General features: G+C 40.0%; 1 protein-coding gene across 1 annotated transcript in view; it reads right to left on the reverse strand.

Moving 5' to 3' along the window:
* Nucleotides 1-914: 914 nt before the first annotated feature.
* LOC309716088 (sodium/potassium/calcium exchanger 3-like) overlaps nt 915-21,528 on the reverse strand; it is a 32,572-nt gene continuing 11,958 nt past the window's right edge. Inside the window, exons 3-17 of the mRNA XM_082549687.1 lie at nt 14,640-14,716; nt 14,390-14,464; nt 14,206-14,290; nt 13,667-13,770; nt 13,180-13,254; nt 13,065-13,090; nt 9,323-9,376; nt 9,075-9,217; nt 8,814-8,980; nt 8,500-8,737; nt 7,245-7,411; nt 6,949-7,063; nt 6,736-6,848; nt 6,520-6,585; nt 915-5,919 (exon numbers count right to left, since the gene is read on the reverse strand). Coding sequence (XP_082405813.1) covers nt 5,809-5,919; nt 6,520-6,585; nt 6,736-6,848; nt 6,949-7,063; nt 7,245-7,411; nt 8,500-8,737; nt 8,814-8,980; nt 9,075-9,217; nt 9,323-9,376; nt 13,065-13,090; nt 13,180-13,254; nt 13,667-13,770; nt 14,206-14,290; nt 14,390-14,464; nt 14,640-14,716 — 1,616 coding nt within the window. The 3' untranslated portion in view covers nt 915-5,808. The remainder of the gene's footprint in view (nt 5,920-6,519; nt 6,586-6,735; nt 6,849-6,948; nt 7,064-7,244; nt 7,412-8,499; nt 8,738-8,813; nt 8,981-9,074; nt 9,218-9,322; nt 9,377-13,064; nt 13,091-13,179; nt 13,255-13,666; nt 13,771-14,205; nt 14,291-14,389; nt 14,465-14,639; nt 14,717-21,528) is intronic.

Below are 21,528 nucleotides of genomic sequence, written 5' to 3' on the forward strand. Positions count from 1 at the left end.
CAGCACGTAAAGTGGCACCTTCATCATTTTGCAAATCACTGCTTCTTAAAAGAAATGTTAAGAAAATCAGTTGTTATTGCATTTTTTTTTATTGCCGCTAAAATACACAAGAACAGTCTTCTATGATCCAATACAATCTCTATAGCAGTAAATTTGTAGCCTAAAATATCTTCTATTTCCAACATCACAGCAGAATAACCAGAACATTGTTTTTAATTTTTTTTTTTATTTATTTTTGTGGTGAAACCACAACAAGTACTGCAGCAAGTCGAGCTGTTCTGACGCTGCTTATTATGAGGTGTTAGCAGGAGCTTACAGCGGAGTAAAAAAGACTGGTGTCACACACTGCTTTTGCTCTAGTCAAACTGCTGGCAAAACAACAAATTTTGGATGGATGAAGATGGAGATGATAGGAAAAAGTTGAATGCAATCATTACCTGATATTCTGTGCTCATATTGGCAATCAAACTTTAAGTATAGTGATACTCAGACTGTGGGGTAGGATTTCTGAGGCAAATTTTCACCCAACATTTTATCTCTGTTTCCTGTAGTGGCTCTGAGTGAAGGCTTACCTATACCTTTTCTATCTTAATAATAATAATAATAATCAATAAGATATTAGTTGGAAAACATTCACAACAGACAAATAAGTATTACCCTATAGAATCACCTGTTTCTGAGTTTTAGTTACATATTTGTCCCTCCTGTGTGAAAAGAACAAAGATCTTCATCATGGCTCTTCACACACTAACTTTAAAAGTTTGAACTGCACAAAATTAACGTTAATGTCGGCCAGTGACAGTATTCTTTACTGATATGCCAACAAAAGTGAACAACGCCAGTGTTGGCCAATGAATATGCAATAGCAGCTTAATATGTCAGCAATTATTATGATGATTCATTTCTATTTTCAAAAAAAAAACAACACAAAGTTTCAGCATTGAGTAAACGTTTCCCTTTCATTGTGAGTGCTGCACAAAAACAGACCTCTGAACCTTCGACTGCACTTCACCATCTTGGGAACCTGTTCATTAATTTGACAAAATATCAAAGCAAATAGATAAAACCGGACTTTGATAACATGCAAGACTGTTGCTGTGATCTGAAATATACAGTTAAGCCCATAAACATTTGGATAATTGACACTTTTTGTAATTTCACCTCTGATGTAAAATCCACTGTGGTGCTGTGAAAACGGTCTAGATGTGATTAAAACGCAGATTTTAGGCTTTGATTCAACAGGGTTTTCAACAGTTGTGTTTATAAATATTAAAAGGATTTGGACAGCAACATTTTAAATAGAAAGTTTGTTTTTAATACTTGGATGAAAACCCTTTGCAATCAATGGCTGGCTGAAGTCTACAGACGTGGTCGCGTACAGAGGCATAATTACAAAAACAATGTCATCATCCAAAATCATGCACACCTAACTAGTTAAAAGTCAAAGTAAAAAGTCTAATAGTCAATTAAAGTTAATTAAAAATAAGCTTCATTTGCCTCCACTGCAGACAACCAACTAAACAACTTGGCAGAGATAAAAGAAATTCACTGTTTTCTGCTCACAAATTTCAAAATTCTCACTGAATTTAAACCTGTAAATAGGAGCGTCGTCTTCTTTGCTCTCTTACGTGAAGTCCAGCCGTGTCAGTGAATCAGCCACGAAACAAAAGATTACCACCTTAGAAAGGTCACTGAACGCACCGGCAGAGCGCGCATTCGTTTCCATTACAATAACTCATAATTAACTTTACATCATGTATTTAAAAAATATATTTAAAAACACCACAAAACTAGTCTCTGTAGGACATTCATTATTGTAAAACTATGTAAATTATTTAACATTTAAAAACAGTAAAAAGTATTGTCCAATAGACAAAGATAATAATTGTACAGCCATTTGAAGGAAGAAAAAAAATCACCTGGATCCCTTTGCTGGAACATTTAAGATTTGAATTCACACAACAAGCTGAAAGAGGACAGTTTGTCCATCAGAAACCAACAATTACACTGTGTATCTGAGTATATATTGTTTAACACAAAGCGATTTTTGACACAATAAATACACAGCAGACGCGTCTCTGCGTGTGCGCGCTGTTTTGTGTCTATCCTGATCGGCTGCTTTGCTGCACAATGTTCCACCAAAGTGACACGATCGCATAAAACGTACAAGAAATACAAACATCGATAGTCGTACCTAAACGTGACGTTTCACTAGTAACCTGCACATAAAGTCATTAAAATCTGTGACACTGATATTTTTATATATATTAGATTTCATAGTAATAAGACCTCAAAACGAAAAAAAAAACCCCAAAACAAAACGTAGTACTACTGCTACTCTTTTTACTTACAGTAAGCTGCAGCAACACGTGCTTAGAATCAGGCAAAATTTTCAAAATATTGTGAAACTGTGCATTTCATTTCGACTGTACTAAAAAACAGTCTGACGCATGTATGGTTTCCTGTGGTGCAGGACTAAAAAGTACCCACTTTCTCGTCTGACGTGCTCTGCTGTAACTCAGTGCCAGCTGCTACATTTGAATGCATGTAAATATTTTCACACAAACGTCAGCTACATTCAGAAAACATTCCAGCAGAACCAGGTTCTGCTGGAAGTTCCTCCCTAATAAAAGGGAGTTTTTCCTTCCCACTATCGCCATGGCCTTGCTCATATGAGGGGGGTCACCTGATTATTGAGGTTTTCTCCCTATTATTGTGGGGAAAGAAACATATCTTATTCCGTATGATAAAGACATTTTTCTGTACTGTATGCAGAGTAGGATTTTTACTGTTGATGCATTATTTTTGCCCTCCATCCAAGCTGTGTAAACCTTTCTCAGCCGCTTTGATTTTTGTAGTCAGAAATAAAATAAAAATACTGAATTCCTGCGTGAAAATATGTGGATTCAGTATCAGACACAGGTCAGTAAAACGAACCCTCCCAGAAACCATTTGTCCTTGTTGCAATGGTGAAGTCAGCTAGGTAGTGATGTTGTCATGCATTAGCTTGGCTGAATTACCACTGAAAATCTAAATAAATGAAAAGGGTAGAACATGTAAATTTGCTGTATTACTATTGCTCTAAAATGAATGGAGAACAGTGCGATCTGAAATCTATCCAGTAGAAATGGGAAAGATTTGCAGATTTTTCTGCTCTTAGGGTTGCTAACATGTATCGCCAAATAAATCTTGGTTGGTGCTGGACTGGATCAGCTGGGGGGAGGTGATTGGTTGTTGGCCCTTTCAATGTGCCTGCAGGAGTCTCATTAAGAGTAGAGTTTTTGAAGAGATGCCCTCAGAGTGCGCCAACCAAAACTCCAGATCAATGGCAGTTTGTCAGCATTTCCACATTGACAAGTTGCACTTATACACCTCTATATTTCAGAGAAAAGTATTTACGTCTCTGCGTTTTCTTGACCGATTTAGTTCTGAGTTTATTTTCAGACTAAATACAGACATAAAAAACTGTACTAAGAGCTTAAGAGATTAATACTTTGCAATAAGTTATATTGGAGTTTATGGTTGTTTTTTTTTTAAATTTTATTTCAAATTAGAGATGAACGGATATTTCATGACTCCGAGTCCTGGACTATAATCCAGGATTAAGGGCTTGAGTTTTTAGTTTTACAACGATAACTATCTTTGTAAAAGATAGTTACAAAGTTACACTTTGTAAAGAAGTTACACTTCTTAGCAGGAGTAACTTGTACAAATCTAAACCTTTTCATTGTTCTATAATTATTAATATAGCTATAGCTAACTTTTGTACTTAGTCCTTATGTAAAATTAGCAAGTCAGCAAAGCCTACTAACTGGACTGAATTATTTTCATACACTGCTTGAGAAAATAAAATGAGTGAACACTTAATCGCCCCAGTATGACACAGAGTCATAAACATAAACCACCGTGAATCTGCATTGGTGCAAATGAAAGTGACAAGTGCAGTGGAGATGAATGGCTACCCCCCATGACGGCTTTTTTAGATTTGCTTTTTCTAGTTTTTTCTAGTTTCGCTTTTCTGCTAGACTCCTTGTTAGTAGTGTTAGCATGTGATGGTACCTGAAGCCCATTCAGGCTATACATGGGGCTGGTCTGTGAGAACAGGTCCCACTAAAGGAGACCAGGGCCACCTGTTTCAGACAGCTTGGTCAGAAACATGCAAGAGTAACCCATTGGAGGTCATTTGCAGCGCTCTAGAAGTACTCTTCTTCCTCATTGTATACAGGAGAAGACAGCAGTCTTGCAGCAGGATTGATGAGTTTTGTAGTGCTCTCTCTCTCATGTAACAGCCTACTTCCTTCCTTACAAAAGCATCAAACGATGTGTCATCCTGCTGAAGCTGGACAACCCGTAAACCTTGAATGCAACTGCAACTACTGTGACAAGGAAGTTGGCAAAAGGCGAATCCAGATAAAAAATCAGTCAGGAGAGAGTCAGGAGAGAGAGCTGCTCTTTGGGGGTCATCATCTTGTTGTCACTTTCATTTGCACCAAAGCAGGTGAAATGTATTCGCAGTGATTCCTAACTGGACAGAGCAACAGACCAGAAGTTTAAATGACTTTGTGTTACACTGAGATGAGCCAGTGTTGTTCTCAGACATGTAACAATGACTAGTTTGCAACTGAAGGACTTAAACTGTCTTAAACCCCAGAGGAACTTTCTTTTAGGCAACCAGCACCTTAAAGTAACGCAGAGTAATAGTAGACTCTTTCTACCTTCATGATCGAGCAGTGATTGAGTATCTTGCATTTAGCTATAAATGGCTTACACTCATGTAGCATTTTATGTTTTAATGAGCAAGGTTGTCTTTCTGTCACACGTACACTTCTTTAAATCTGACCTTATCTGATTTGATTGTTTTTTTTCTTTTAATATTCTTTTAATATTACAGTTTTGTAAATCATGTGGCAACAGTGTCAATACTCTTGTCCATGTTTACGACTGGTCATCTGCAAACACAGTCCCTCTCACATGAACTCAGTCATTGCTAATTTAAAAAAAAACAAACCCTGGGTTGACTTTTCTGAGTTAACCTTGTCAGATTTATTGGGTTTTCTGATGTTAGGATAACTGAAGCCAGATAAGAAAACATCCCTTTTAAGGTGGACTTGCTTCAGAACCCAGGCCTTTGGTGCACCTCATCTCCAAACCAATTTAAAATGTTTTTTAAAGCAATTTAGCAAATTAGTCCACAGCTGACAAATTTAGCTGCCACGTGACCTAATCATGAGCTTCATCCATCACCTGAAAGCAGAACAGCCAATCATCAGTCTAGCACCGACCATAAAGCTTTTATAATTGCACGTTAGCAGGAAAGGAAAGCAGAGTGGCTGCTGTAATACTTACACAGAAAAACAAAAATTCAGCTCAGTTCTCTGTACAATTATCATCAAAATATTGGCCATTAAATAACCACACCACTGTGCAACAACAGCACTTCAACATCTTTTAAGTTACATAACTTGTTTGTGTTTTTTTAAATATCACTAAAGGCCCAACAGATCTGCTGCCTCCATCTGCCACATTCCTACATTTTCTGCTAGATCACCCAATTTAATACCGAAAGACTGCTTTTAAACACTCCACTGTACAAGAAGGACAAAAAAAAAAGCTAAAACGTTTTGTGTAGTTGCATGTGTACAGTATCACCCTAACAAGTCCCACTGAGTTGCAGAGGAATTAATAAGAGGAATACATCAATGCCGTCACTTTTTTTCACTTTTTTTGGCTTCAGGAAGGAGGACGTGTGGTAGAAAGGTAGATACTCAGCATGGCGTCTGAGTTGGGTTGGCCTTTGACCTGTAAGCCTCACATCTGCCCAAAGAGGATAGAGCAGAGCAGGAAGATGGCATAGAGAAACATGAGACCCAGACCCAGCCGACGGTCCAGTCTCCAGTGGTTCAGATGAACACTCAGCACCTGCAAGCAGATGCGGAGCATGCAGACATGCTGATCAGGGACAGAATTGCCAAGGGTCCATTTATTTTAAATAAAATTGTCTTTAATGTATCTACCTTTTTAGTTTAGTTTTCGTTTAGTAAAAAATACATAACTGGACAGCTTTCTATTTATATACGTTTCAACCCCAAGGGGGCAGTGCAACATGTTGCAAGCTTTGCTCTCCACCACATCCCGAGGGAAACATCTGGTTCATTAGCTGCAAGCTGCTCCACATGTTTGCCAACTTTGTTAGTGTGGCAACTGGTGCCGAGCACCCAATGCACAGCTGATTTAATAGAGTTATTTTGTAGCCTAACAAACACACACTGGTGAGTGTATATTAAGTTTGCAGCAATGTTGCAAACCAAAACACTCAAAGAGCCCCAAACCTGGCTGAATGATCTAATAGCATTATTGATTCGTATGACTTTAAATCTGTTTGATATAGAAATGTACTGGGTGGGATTTTTTTAAAAACCCAAATTTAGCAGAGCTCTCTGCTGTACACTTTATACTGGTTACACCTCTCTGAACATCACCTATATATCTGTGCAACCTTTGGTATTTGCATTTACTTACTGTCAGAAACACAGACGCCAGCAGCAGGATGACAGAATATACAAGTCCTTTATTATTTATGGATATCTGTGGGAAAGAAAAACATCAGTGTTATGACCATCAAGCAGAAGTGAGAAGCTGCAAAGCTTCGCTCTGATAACTCGCACAGAAAAATTAGTAACCCGGGAAAGAAAGAAGTTTGAAGAGGTGTTACATAAAGATGAATGTAAGCATTACTATTGATCCGTGGTCCACCACAAGTGTACGCAAAGCCCAGGGGAAACCCAAACCCAGCAGGATGTCAAAGATATTGCTGCCTACAGAGTTGGACACTGCCATGTCCCCCATGCCTGAGTAAAGACAGGAAAAGTGACAGAGAAATGCTTAAGTACTTGCCTCACAAAGAGACATAAAAATGAAAGAGAGAGACATCACGCAGGACACATTTACCTTGTCGAGCTACAATCAGACTCGCCATGCAGTCAGGCACGCTAGTCCCTGCTGCCAGGAAGGTTATGCCCATGATGTAGTCTGGGATGTCTAGTGTGAAGCTGATGATGGTGACCTGATAGAAACATATAGAAAATATTAGGATAAAGTTATCTTACTGGTCTATAAAACCTTCAAACTAGCTTAGTTTTTGTTTTTGTTTTAATTTACAAACCAACATGCAGATGTACATCACATCAGTTTCAGCAGGTGTCTGAGAATACAAGAGATACTGTAGACAGAAGACCTGCTCTTACCATCCACACCATGAGGTAGGAGAAGACAGCGATCCATAAAGTGGAGGCCACAAAGGTGACCATGAACCAGCGGTGCCAGCGTGGCAGAATGCAGTTAGGCACAGTGCAGTAGAGCAATAGGCCCAGAGGCCATGTGATCACCCACTTTACCCGCGCACACCAGCCATCTGTGATGAGACAGCATTTGGACTGTATCAGCAATCAAGGGGTTAACATGATAGAGGAGTAAGATCAATTTAAGGCAACAATAAACTGACAAATTCTAGCTATATTTATTGAAGGCTGTTCAGAGGCCAGCGAAAGCACAAGTAATCCCTGTGACTACTCTTGGGGCTTCATGATATCCTTAATGTGATTATCTAAGGTGCACAGCTCTCTGTCCACCCCGCCTGGCGTTTAAACCTCCTGTTTTTAAGGGGCAGCCAATCAGAAGAAAGTTGATTTAGAGGCAGGGTGGCCTTAAACAGGCAGGAGGTAAATGGGTAAACTCGGGGGCTGCACAGAGATGAATAAGGATTATTTTTAACCTTGAATCGTGCAGCGCTTCTCTAGTAGAGCAAAAGACTATGGAGTAAGAAATGAGCATTATAGCACAATCATCAATCAGCTAATCAATCAAATCATTATATCGAACTTAGAAGCAACAAGTGTTATTACACATTAAAAAATGAACAGAAAACCAGCGAGAGCTTCATGTGGAAAACTCTTTTTTATTGCTGAGGTATATAGTTAAGGGCCTCCCTTAGTTATGCTGCAGTAGGCCTAGGCTGCTAGAGGCTTCCCATGGTGCACTGTGCATTTCTTTTTCACTCACTATGTGTTTATACACCACTTTGCATTTAATTATTAGTTATCATTAACCTCTGGCTCTCCTCCACAGCGTGTCCTTGTCCTGTCTTCTTTCCCTCACCCTCAACAGTCAGCTCAGATGGCCACCCCGACCTGAGCCTGGCTCTACTGGAGGTCTCTACCTGTTAAAAGGGAGTTTATCCTTCCCACTGTTGCCAAAGTGCTTGCTCATAGTGGATCGTCTGACTCTATATTATTGTTACTATGTTACTAATAATACTGAGTTATCATTGTAGCGTCTTTAGCTTACAATATAAAGTGAGGCAACTGTTGTCGTGATTTGGTGTTAACGGAATTGAACATTTGCTTTTTGAAAAGGAAGCAAATGTTTATGAAGTCCTAGCCCTATTCTAGCTCATCTTATGTATCTGTTTTGATTATACAGTCTAAAATATACATTCCTCACCTGGAATGCGCACTGGACTGAAAATCCCATCTTCATCGTCATCTTCATCTTCTTGCTGGCACACCTCGGCCCCTGGCTTGTCTCCTGACTCTGTGTCGACCATGCCGGGTCTCCCGCCTCCGTTCTCCAGACTGCAGGAGGCTGTCCTCTTCAGACTGTTGCTGGTGGACCCCCCTCTTGACCCGGGTCCGGCCTCAACGTCCCGTTGATTTTTTGAAATACGGAGCAGTCTCTGTCTCTGCGGTCGAAAAAGATCATTTAGAATTTTTTTTTTCTTGTGCGCGAGTGCGTCACAGTATGTGAGCATTAAATACCTCACTGATGAGCATGCGTCCGGCCATGGAGAGCCTGGTGCGGGGTGAGAAGTGGGGGGTGATCATAATCCGCAGGCCGGCCTCTGAGAATGACAGTTTGTGAGGGTTGAGGATGAGAAGCTCATCTACCATGACGACTGGAGAAGCCTCCTGACCATGGGCTTGGCCTGTGTATGAGATGTTGCCAATGAAAAGCACAACATATAAAACTACTTCATTCACACTCGACAAATCATTTAAAAAAACAAAACAAAAACAAACCTTTGTTGAGAAGCACCATAGATGTGTTACACGCCGAGGTGTCTTCTCCCAACTTGTTGTCTCGCCGTTCTTCTGATCGGAGGCAGCACGGCCTGATGCTCCTCAACCGACGTGTCACAAACACAAAAATCTGGGAGTTGAACCTGTGACAGAGCAAACCACCATCTTACACCATCCAAGTATTCTTACAACTCACACATATGGAGCTTTACTGACTGATGAGGAGGTTTTGTCTTCAGGAAACTTACTTCATGATGATAATGTAGATTCCATACATCGTCATTAGCAGTAAGGACTCCCACCTGCACAGTGAGCAGAACGTTTATGTGAGTCTGACCTTCACAGAATCAGTGTGCATTGGGAACAACTTGGGGTTCAGTATCCTGCCCAAAGACTGGAGCAGTCAGGGATTGAACCATCAGCCTTCCAATTAGCAGAGGACCTAAGGCTAAGATTGAGCTCGTAATGCTGCACACTGCATTTTTCTGGGGGGTTATTCCATCTGTATTTCAAATGTGAACAATAACGTGACTATTTTTTTTATTCATATTGGGAAAATGATGGAGAAAACACCTTTACAAATACTTCATATAATACTTATGGAAACTTTGAAAAAGAGAGATTTCGTACCCGAGGAGGACTATCACACTATTTTCAGATGAACATGTTGTGTGTGTTTTATTCCACCTTTAATATCCCTGAAGTCCTTCACTTGCTTTAACTCTTTAAAAAAAATCTCAAGCTGTAATAAAACTCTGTGGTTTCTACAGACCTCAAAACCTGCTGCCAGAGATGCCACATACAGATTTCAAACTTTCTATGTTAACTACACTCCAGGGAGTCCATATTATCAGAGCCACAGTCTTAGTATTAAGTGATATTAAAAACCGAGGACCAAATTCAAGCAGTCGAGACATTTTTTATGATGGAATTTAAATATCCCTGCTGAATAAAATGCTATGAAAGCATCTATAATCACTCCTACTTTCATCCCCATCCCCAAGTTCTTCTTCTTCTTCTTCTTTTTTTTTTTTTAGAAAACTAATGACAGTATTGACCTCAAACTCTCCAGAATTCCTAATAAGAATTCCCTGAATTTTTGTTTTCCTCAGCGTGAAAAGTCTCTTGATAAATTGAGAATGACCCTGGATCGCTTTGTTTAGTTAGGATAATTTAATTAAACAGAAACAGCTTAAGTCTATCCAGCTCTCTTGACCACACTTCCTCCTCTTCACTGATTGGTTTGTGTTCTTCTTTGGTCACCTTTTATTCACAGTTTCACTCTGTCACAGTGTAGCAGTTCAGTCTTGAAATGTATTTATTTATTTAATCTTTTTTTAAAGATAGAAATGTGGGACACATTTATCTTTTATGTTTCCCCTTTTGTTTGAATATTTATAACTATAATTTATGTATTATTTAGAATGGATGGATGGAATTTTGCAAATTTAAGCTTTTAACTGTAAATTCAGGCTTTTATTCATTTCCAACACTTTGATCAGATGCCCATAATGAAAGTCACCTTTGTATTCTGAACCTCTGAATTACCAGAAACCACCAAAAACATGGCTTTAAAAGTCCATTATCATCCAGATTTTACCTACAGACTGTCATTTGAACTCAGTAACATAGGAGCGCCCTAAACCAACTTCTTATAGTCTCTTATAGTTTGTAGTTGAGTAGTCAGTTTTGCTCAGAGAGATTCCAAACTCAGTGAGGTATCCCAGAAGCATCTGGACAGTGGCCATGACAGTAGCAGATCTTCTAAATACTAAGAAGGGGTACTTCAGTGCTTCCTGTAATGCCTCCTTTAGCAGAGGAGACACTTGGGCATCATTTATTAAATTGCAATCCAAAGTGATGGAGTGTGCAAACAAACATCCAACCTATTTTCCATTTCCATTGCCATACTCTGCTGATATGTCTCAAGCATGCTCACTCATCCAGGGAAAGATACCCTGATAAAGTTAATTCTGTTCACCTGACTGCAGCTTCTGCTTCTTCGTTGAGCGATGAAAAGTTTCTCCCACTGAAAACATTAAATCTGGATAAAGTGAATCAACTTTCTCGAAACTAATAAAAATGTTTTCAATCTGAACCTTCAACAGGTTCTTAAACCCACACATGAGCTATGAACATTACAACATGAAGGTGGAGAAGATCGTAACTTGGATAAAAAAAAAATGCATACAAAATAAAGTACAAGAACATATGAGTAGAGAAGACCAGCAACTAATCTCAATTAGTCATCCTAACACTGCATTTCTCTTTTGCTAAGTCCTTATGAATTCCCCTTCATATCTTTCCTTGACCTCATGGCTTTTCCCATAAAGGTCAAAGAGAAGTGAAGTGTTTTGTGAATGATTTTCTTATATAGGGATATAAATGTAGTTGAAATATATATAAAAACATCAACACAAAACAAGGCAGTTCAGAAACACTGTCACAGATTGAGTCATACAAAGCAATTTTTAAAATAAGCATCTAAACGTCTAGTACACACTGTCCAGTTCACTTCAGGTTATGCATGTTTTCTCTTTGTCTTTGAATATGAATTGACTGAAACTGTCCCATTGCTCCTTGGCCATCTCTATTTTTTACAGCTAAGCCTTCACAACATAACTTCTCCACATCGCTGCCACATTTTCACTGTCACAGTTTGAGATTCTTTCCAAAACCTGAGAATTAGTCAGGCACGAATCCCTAACCCGACCCTCAATAGGCCCGCTGCATACTTATTCAGCTGTGGCATGACACCACTGTCTCCAAGGAGACACAGTGTTGGTGATCTAGGCAAATCACACTTCAACAATCGTAAAGATGTCTTCAAAACAGAAAAACCTTTGCACACTCGCGTGCATGCACATAAGTGCCTCTTTTTGTCTTACATTCCCAGCATATAGCATCCTTAATTAAACCCATTTTGTTTAATTGAGAAGGATAACAGTAAATTATTTTATATTGGATAAAGTTACTTCTACTTTCCCTGATTTGTGAATAAATAAAGCTATGACTGACAACAGTGAAATGGACACAGAAAGCACAATAAGTTCAGTGTGCTGCAGTCTGCTCTGTCCTTTCTGAACTACTTTGAGCACTAGGATGCCAGTGAACAAGTTCAAATACAATCCGTACCAACAAACAGGACTGACAGTAAAAGACGCAGCTGCAAACAGCGGTGAGGTGAAATACACCAAGATGGCCTCGGTTTGGGACTCAATAAACAGCCTGCTATATATCACGAAGGAATTCAGCACCACAGTGGACATTAGATCCTTGAATAAATCTACCCTTTCAATAAAATCCCAACACAGTGAACAATGGAAAGCTCTTTTACTCTAAAGGTCTCGGGAAGAGAAGTAGGCATCCAGAGCGGGAAAAAAACCAGCTGTAAAGGAAGAGTTACACAAAAGAAATCAATCTAACAACCAGTATCAAATCAATCTTACAAATAAGCTGCAAATGACTGAAATGAGTGCCACTGATGGCATAAACCTCCAAAGGAAATCAATCAAAATTAATTTACTAACATTTTCCTTTCCTGCCTCTGATTAGAAATATTTGTTCAGATGTTACTATTTTTCAAGAATAAATCAGAAACATATTGATTTACCACAGTCCGTTATCACAGCTATAACGCTGCCATTACTAATAATAAAAAGTAATACAAATCACTTGAGGAATGAGGTTGTGACATCATTTAGAGCATGAAAGAATGCGCTTTAAATTCATTTTTTGTGACATTTACAATTCTCGTCATCAGTAAACCGCAAACGAGGAATAAAATCATGTCAACAGGAACGTCAGCTCCTGTTGCAATCCAACCCATTTAATCCGATTCCTGACAGACTTTTTAAACACGCCGAGTCTCAAACTGAGCTCATTTATACAAGCAGTGAAAACAGTGTAAAGTACTGGCTCACACAAAAAAAACGGAGTTAAAAATTTCTTAAAACAACCTTTAAAAATGAAAAAGCTGTGTGGACTCACCAGACAACTGTGGCATCATAGATGACCTAAGGAGAAAGAAAAGACAGTTTAAAAGCAAAAAGGATGACACGGAGCTCAGAGGAACTACTCTTTATTGTTTAAATGTGTATCTCACCATGATGAGAGTCAGTACTGACAGGATGTAGTAGGAGGAATCTCTAAAGAGAGACCACCATGTCAGAACCACTGTCTGTGGAGAACAGATACTCGTGTTACAATATTTTATTATTCATTATTCAGAGCTGCGCATGAACAGGTTTCTTCTATTGCAATGTCTTCTATTACATTTTATTAATTTCAAAGCCAGATTAAATGAAGGTTCTTTACACCAGTTTGATAAGTTGCTTTGTCCTGAGATGACCGCGCTCAGACTAAACCCCTCTGTTTGGCAGTGGAGTGGAAAAAACTGTGGAAGACTGAGCCTTTAAAGCAGTCTGAGCTCATTTGAAACTTTAATAATGTTTAACAAACACATCACCACTGTAGCAATATCTAAAAGCACAACAGTTTCCCTTTAAACAAGCATTGAAAAAGAAAAGTTACACCACATGTGACAAACATCTGGCTGTAAGATGTGAGTAAGAGTCACACGTTTAATCTACCTGGCCTGCAAAGATTCCACTCAAACCAATTATGACCAGGATGTTGAAGACAGCTGAGCCCACGATTGTGCCGACGCCAACGTCACCTTTAGTGATGAAGACACCTGAAAAAGTGCAGAGGATTTGTCTGACGTCAGATAAAATCTGTCTGTCATTCCGTGTTTTTAGGGGCTGTGTATCCTTGTAAACCCCAGATGAGAATCCACAAGCTAAAATATGAACTACTAAGAAAAATCTTTGTGTTGCTTTAAACTGGACTCTGCTGACATCTCCTGGATATGTCCGGTACCTACTTAGATCAGGACCTTTGAAACAACGAGAGCATTGAAGAGAGCCAATCCTCTCCCAAAAGCTTTGCTTTATTTTGAAAGTTAAGCCATTCTTTACCCATGCTCCACTTCACCAGGTTTTGGCACGGTCTGCTGACAAACATCACTTTTTCTCATTCAATCTGATGACAAGCAGTGAAAACAAATGTTGTCATGCTCTCTCTGAATGGAAAGAGCTGCTACTTGGTTAAGACTAGCTGGGTTACTAACCAATGAGAGAGGTGAAAAGCTCTGGAGCTGAGCTTCCAGCAGCCATAAATGTGGCCCCGGCTACATCTTCACTGAGCTGAAGGTTCTGGAAAATTAAATTAAAAAACAGTTTGAATAGTCCGATAATAATATTTTAAAACAATAAATTTATATCTGAAGGCCAGCTGGGGCTGGGTTTCCTCACCTCAGATATTTTCTCCAGGGAAGGAACAAAGTAGTCATCACAGACAATTGCCAGAGCGTAGAACATGTAGATGGCCTGGAAGAGAGGGACCCATACACACTTTGCCTTTACATAACATAAACCAGCTATATATGTCGTCCTGTTGTGTGCGTTTATTCTGTATTGATGTCAAGTGTCAGCATCATGACTCAGGGTTATAAATGGAGAGGAAAATGTGCAGATTTGAGGCAACATTGCAAGAAATACTCACACAGAGTGCATGGAGACACACGGCCCCATTCTTCCTCTGCTCCTTGGTGAAGATGTCCTCTGGAAACTCATGGATGGCTGCAAGGTACACACGTTTTATTAAATAAATGCCAACTAAAAACTGAAACCTGCAAACAAAACAAAAAACAGAAAGAAAAAAACCCAGAAGACTATTTTTATTAATCATCATTTGTAAACACGTTTTAAATGAATATATAATTTTATCATCATCATCACCAATTTCAGGTAAGATCTCTGACAGACAAGCTACAAACTGCAGCATCACAGAGACCCAGTGTTCGTTTTGCAGTGACAAATGAGACAGGAAGTGAGGTGGAAGTGAAACTGGCAGCTGCTTCCTGTCCTCCCTTGAGTTTAAAGAAAAAAAAAGGGGGAAAAAAGAACTGTTAATGACAGCTTAGCTCCCCTCTGTTCCCTCGACACTGCGAAAGAAAGCCTTGAGTGTGTGGTACAGCTCCAATTTACAACTCTGAGCCGAGCTGGATGAATGTAAACTACTGGGGAGCATGAAGCTATTAATAGCCCTTCTGCTCTGTGAGACAACAGCGGGTCGACAAGCACACAATAAGCACAGCGTAGCCGCCACGATACACGCTGCACCTCGGCTGCATGGAAACCGAACAACAGATTGCATGGATTAAAAGAGGGTCCCCTGTGATCAGGGATATGAGATTTGATCTTTGACTCTGCGGCGGCAGAGATCGAGAGGAGGAGGAGGCCATATGGTCCCGAAGAAGGGGACAGAAATTTGTTCAGTTTGAAAAGATAAATGTTTGTGCAGTGACGTTTCCGCATTTTTGCTGTTGTGCCACGAACTGCTTCTTGTGTATGGTTTTTAAGAGGCGAGATGAGTTTGTGGACGGGCTGAGGTAAAAAAGCTCCTTTGTGGTCCAGCTGTTACTGCGGGGCACAGCTCGTCCAATAAACTGTCAAGGTTTAGCACGTAAACTTTCTGTCACCCAATCTGACGAATGAAAGAGGCTGGATTTGAAGCAGTTCCTCATGCACCTTCTCAAGCGGCCTGTCAGCTGTCGGACATGTGTGCTAACACACAAACTCTCAGATTAGGATGGAAACGAAGGGGCTTCAACGTGTAGCTCAGATGGACCCTTTGAGGGGTTGCTCTGGTGAAGGTAGTTACTATGGCGACCTGCTCCCCGGGGGCAGCTTTTTTCTGATGGGTGGCAGTAGGAAGCCATAGGCAAGGCAACTGAGAGAGCAGTGAGAAAAGGGGAGGTGAATATGTGTTTCCCATGGTTAGGGTTTATGAAAAAAGGAAAGAAAAAAAAAGTGACAGCAGCTCTGGACTGTAATGTCTAAAAATATTTATTTTTCCTAACAAACCCTCAGGAGAGGTCTGAGAGAGCGGGGGGAGGAGGGGGCACGGCACACAGATACAAAGAGACACAAACAGTCTACTGGCTTCCTCAAGGTTGCTGAATGTGCTTTCGCCAAGAATCTTACGCTGTGGTCTCACAGTGCAAGGCCACAAACGGAAACACCAGAGGGTCGAAGATGATCGCACATCTGCAACTTTCCCAATCAGGGGATTTGAGCCAGCTGCGCCGTCAGAGCAGTAAAGTCACAAGTTTACTAATCACTCGGGAACATGTGGACAGCAGTGCTGGTGTGCGGTTACTCTGAGAATATATATAGTCTATATATCATTTCTCTGGGCTCAGTGTTTTTTATTGCCAGCATCACAAGAAGCTCCCACAGCTCATTCACCTCTGATCCAGTTCTGTCGGTCACAGTGTTCACAGCAGCTCACTTATCTTTGTTGCACTCCTCCACAAGCAGCACTGCTAAAGAACAGACTCTCTTCAGATCTGTTCAGTTCGCTGTATGGTTGACTGTCAGAAACACGAGTATGCATTGTACTGCTGACAGGAAGGACTTCTTCACAGCCTGAACTAGCACAACCAAACAGCTTTTGTAATACTTTACAGCTAAGTAGGGTATAAAATTAACTTATTCCTTTTTGCTAAACAGAAATGTAGTGGGTTGGTAGTTTGTTACATTTTGTTGGCATATTAGATTCAAAGGGTTTATTAAACACCGTAAATAAGTTAAACCTGAAAATGCTGTCAATAGCCATGTCTTTAGGGATAAAATTGCTCTATAAATCAAACTGACTGATATATAGACAAACTCTTTTAGCTAAACCTTTCAGAAGACAAACATGAATGAAACTGTAAAGTCTGGTACATAAACATAGTGTAAAAAGTAAGGAGATTTGTGTTTGGCTGATTATTTCTTTGTTGTAAAAATGCATCTTGGTAATAAATCTTTTACGGTTGGGAAGTTTATTTCCTGTTAAACAGAGCCACATTTGTGGGTTAAGCAGCAGAGTTGAGCATGTGGTACCACAGGTGCTGACAATCAGGCTCCAATCAAGGCTGATTGTCAGCACCTGTGAGCATGGACCCTGTGGTTAGTTGGTGTCTACTCCAAGCATATCATGTCTGACTGTTTTTAAAAAGGGCCCGTGCCACAGGGGAACTTCAAGCTGGTGAAGATTCTTCAATAAACATGACACCAATTAAGAGTCAATATCAGAATAAGCAGTTTGGCATTGACAGAGAAGATTTGCCAAGTTTTTAATGGGCGTAACCCTCACGCTCAACTCTGCTGCTCAACCCTGCTGCTCAACCCTTAAACGCATTTTTCTTTTTCTAAAAGTGGCTCAATTTAAAGGAAAATGAACAGGTGTTCCAATGGTATAATATTTATTGCCAAGGAGCATTGCTACAACAAAGAAATAACCCTGCAACAAGTTTCCTTACTATTTGTGCTACACCAAGATGTTTCTGAAGTAAACAAATATATAAATTTTTACCGGAAAAAAGTCATTACCATATTACTAACATTAATAAATGACTGTTTGATTAAGGATGTTTCAATAAAGTGAGGTATCTCCTTGAGTATGCATCTATTTCTATAAAATCCAAGTGATAAATTGTAAACTAAAAAAATTACATGTGTATTTTGGACATTCTTTCTCCTCTAGTCCAAAGGACAACGCATCAGAGAAACAAATCATTCCAAAATATTAACAGGGGCCAATACATTATAGAAATAATAAATATATGTTGTACTGGATACAATTTAATGACAAAAATATGTTTAATCACCAAACGTGTTTCAAGATCTGTGCCAATTGGAAATATCAGATGACGAGTATCATTTAGATTATGTGCAAATTAGAAACTGCTCATATCAACAAAACATTTCTCTACTTTCAGATGCACAAATGCAAATGATATGCTATGGGTGGACAATTCAAATTTCAGTATAAATACAAATACATAAATTGTTCACATTAACAAACAAAAAAACACAACTGAGGATTTAGATGAGCTATGTATGCTGACTAACAATAACTTGATGATATGCTGGTCATTCAAGACCTGGAACCTTTTTTTGCAAAGGATTTTTCCCCCTGTTATATACACCACATATGAGCAGCAACTTCAGACTTTGGGTTTGGGCATTTATCTGGATCTTAGTTTAACTAAAAACCAAAACACCCAAATTGTGCTCCCTGATGGCAGCAGCCTTGTCTCATAGGACAATGTACCCTATCACACTACAAACTGCTGACAGAGCAGGGCGGCACCAGCAGAGTCAGATCATTTTTTAGGGTGTCTAACCTCCTGGCCACACATGGCCGGCCACTCTACAAAACACAGAACCTAAAAGAACTGGTAGATCTGGTCCACCATCCACCCCACCCCCAGAGGTTCCCGTAGCCAATCTGTCTGAACACTATAAAACTGATGGTTTTAATCTTGTGGCTGACAGGTGTACGCTCTGATTGTGTGCCATGAATCTACTCATCACTCTTTGTGTGCTCTAGACTATCCAGTGAGATTTATGCTGACCTTAAAGCAACAGTTGCTGTTGTATTTTTTGCTTTGTTGAAGTTTGTCAGTGTGAGACTGGCATAGAAGGAAAACGCAATCATTTATAGCTGAAAATAAGTCGCTAAAGAAAAAGGTCAGCACATAAATTTTAAAGATTAACTCTAAAGCACAATAAAAACCAGGAGGTATGGTTTAGCATGTTTGTAAAGAAACAAGTGCAAGTTGACCCTAATGTGTCTGCTTCCATTCTCAACGCACTGAAAATCTACAGCATAAAACTTTATTAGCTTTTAGTTGAGTCCTCCACAAGACTTATAGCCATTATAAAATAATGTTTCCATTTCAAACTGAATGGACGAATCAACCAGTTGCTACTTTACAGCATAATGACATCAGATGACAACCTTAGTCTATTTTTAAATCTGCAGTGTGAGAGGACAGATTGTTTCTTGAATGTGTATTTTATCTCGCTCCAGATCAAAAACAGGCCATGCTGCAGATTAGATCTTGAAGCATAAGGTCAGTGCCGAGCAAATTCTGCAGGTTTTAGAAATCAAACCTCCATGGAGCTTCAGCAGATTCGATGGATGGACAGTGGGCGGTATAGGATAATGTTATCGATCTGTAAGTCTGCAGGGCGTCCTGGAGTCAAGCTACGGTATTGACAAGCATATTGAGTAAAGTCATATCATGCACCAACCAGACTGGCGCTGGCGTATAGTCTCTTGCCCTCTCTTTCACTCTCTCTCTCTCTCTCTCACACACACACACACACAAACAAAGAGAGCGCGAGAAAGAGAACTCTGCAAAACAGCTGCATTTTTCATGAGAAATCAGAAAAATAAATATTTTATCCAGGTGTGTAGTGTAAATTCAATTATGCATTTGTTCTTTGATTCCCTTTCCTTTGAGGCAGATTGAATGCAAAACTGATGAAACAGCAGCAGGCTTCAAGCTCCAACAACCACCTTTCGCATCAATAAACACTGAACATCATTTTACGCTGTTCTGATAACAGAGAACAAAAGAAAACTGTGGGGTGTACGTTCGCTCAATAAAACTACAACACGATGCATCATTAGCAAGACAATAAACTCAAAGGAGAAACACAAAACTCATTAATCAGTCATTTTAAAAGAACACCGGTCAACCCCCACAGTAAAATGTGGTCTTAGTACATTTTATCCATTGCATAGAGATGGTGGCTTTTGCTTCTCTACAGTAAAAGTAAATGGTATTCACATTGTTGTGCTCAAACCATCAAAAAGTGTTTGAGAAACTGCAGCAGTGACTTTCCAGAAATCATGACCTAGTTACTAAACTCGAAAGAAGACCTAAAATGTAAAACCATTACGTGAGCAGTTTCATATATGAGCCATTTTCTTTCCGCACTACTATACCAGCCAACCACATCACTGTGAAGAACTCAGCATCTATCTATGGGAGGCATGTGTTTGTGACAGGATGCAAAGAGGGCTCTAGTGCACTCTAGAGCCCTCTTTTTTTTTTTTTTTTTTTTTTTTTTTCTTAAATGACATCAGAAACAGCAGTATGCGACATTACGTGATGGCAGAGCTTCAGTTCATCCTTTGTCTTTTTTTTTTTTTTTTTTTTTTTTTTTTTAATAAATAGGACAGGGGGAATGAATGAGAGAGAGAGGGGGAGAGAGAGAAAGAAAGAAAACCAAAGGGGAGAAGAGACGGTGAGAAGGGGGGGGAAGAGAGACAAAAAAAAAAAAAAAAACTCCTGGGTCACCTGTATGGAGAAAAAAAACAAACAAACAAACAAACAAAAACAAACAGAGGAGACAGCAAACAACAAAGAGCAACATAATAATAGAGAAAACAAAGCACCATCACAATAAACTAGCTAGTCATAGATATCAGTATTTACTAAGTAATAAACGATATTGTGCAGCACGCAAGATAGACAGCGCACAGTGTGCTTTGAGGCAGCAGCCAAGAAAGCTTTAGTCCGCGTCTGTGAATACCCATGTGTGCATACCTGTGTGGATCAGCATGCTTGCATTCCAAAGGTTTCTCCATGTAATGATCTGCTAGGGAGTGTGGGGGGGGCCACAGCCCCGTCCTCCAGGGCATGAAGCAGGTATGGAGGAGATCAAAACTCCAGACATCCAGAGGCCCCCAGAACACAAGAGACCATGGAAGACCAACAGAGGGGCAGCCGCGCCACTGTCCCAGTAAGAGCTGAGGAGAGTCCCAGATGAGGGCTCGCCCAGCAGCCGCGGAGCAGAAGTCAGGGGGAGTTGCAGTGACGCGCCCGTGAGCTCCGCCGGCCCCCAGCTGCGCCTGAGTGACCGAGCCCTAGGCCGAGAGGCCGGGGGCACCCCCACCTCTAGAGCCCTCTTTGGCTGCATATGCGACCTAATTTCTCAATGATGCGACTAAAAAAGTCCTAGATTGCACCTTGTCTTCGCAACTCGGAAAGTCTCCGTGTGGTCAACAACAAACACACATTATACCCATATCGTGGTCTAAACAAATCAGAGATAAAAGGCGTGGGACCTCTCTGATTGGCCGCGGTCAATATATTCCTGTAGTTCTACATTAGTGTTCGTTTGAAAGTGCAGGTGGATAGAGAGAGGTGAGTAGCTTGAATAAAGCGATATCGAATCATAAAATCCTGAATCCACTTTTAATTATATATGTATTTTGCCAGAAACGCCAGAATCTCAGGTTAAAGCTCACAAAACTATTTCAACAACCACCAAACAGCTAAAACATCAAATGAGAGCTGGTAAACGGATTCTGCACAAAGACATAAAATCAAAGCGCGGACCCGACGCATCAGAATCAGTGAGATGGCGGCTTTCTCACCCAACGGCACGTACACGGACACACCATCGGTGCTGAAGGCCAAGAACTCACAGTTTCTGATGCCTTGGGTCCTCGTTTTGTGTTTATGTAGCCTAGGCCCGACAGAAGTGGATGTAGCTGTGGGTAATGAGAAAAGATGACTTTTTCGTTAAGTTAAGCCCTGATC

Source organism: Aulonocara stuartgranti (genome assembly GCF_965226115.1).
Source record: "Aulonocara stuartgranti genome assembly, chromosome: 10".
Taxonomy (NCBI): domain Eukaryota; kingdom Metazoa; phylum Chordata; class Actinopteri; order Cichliformes; family Cichlidae; genus Aulonocara; species Aulonocara stuartgranti.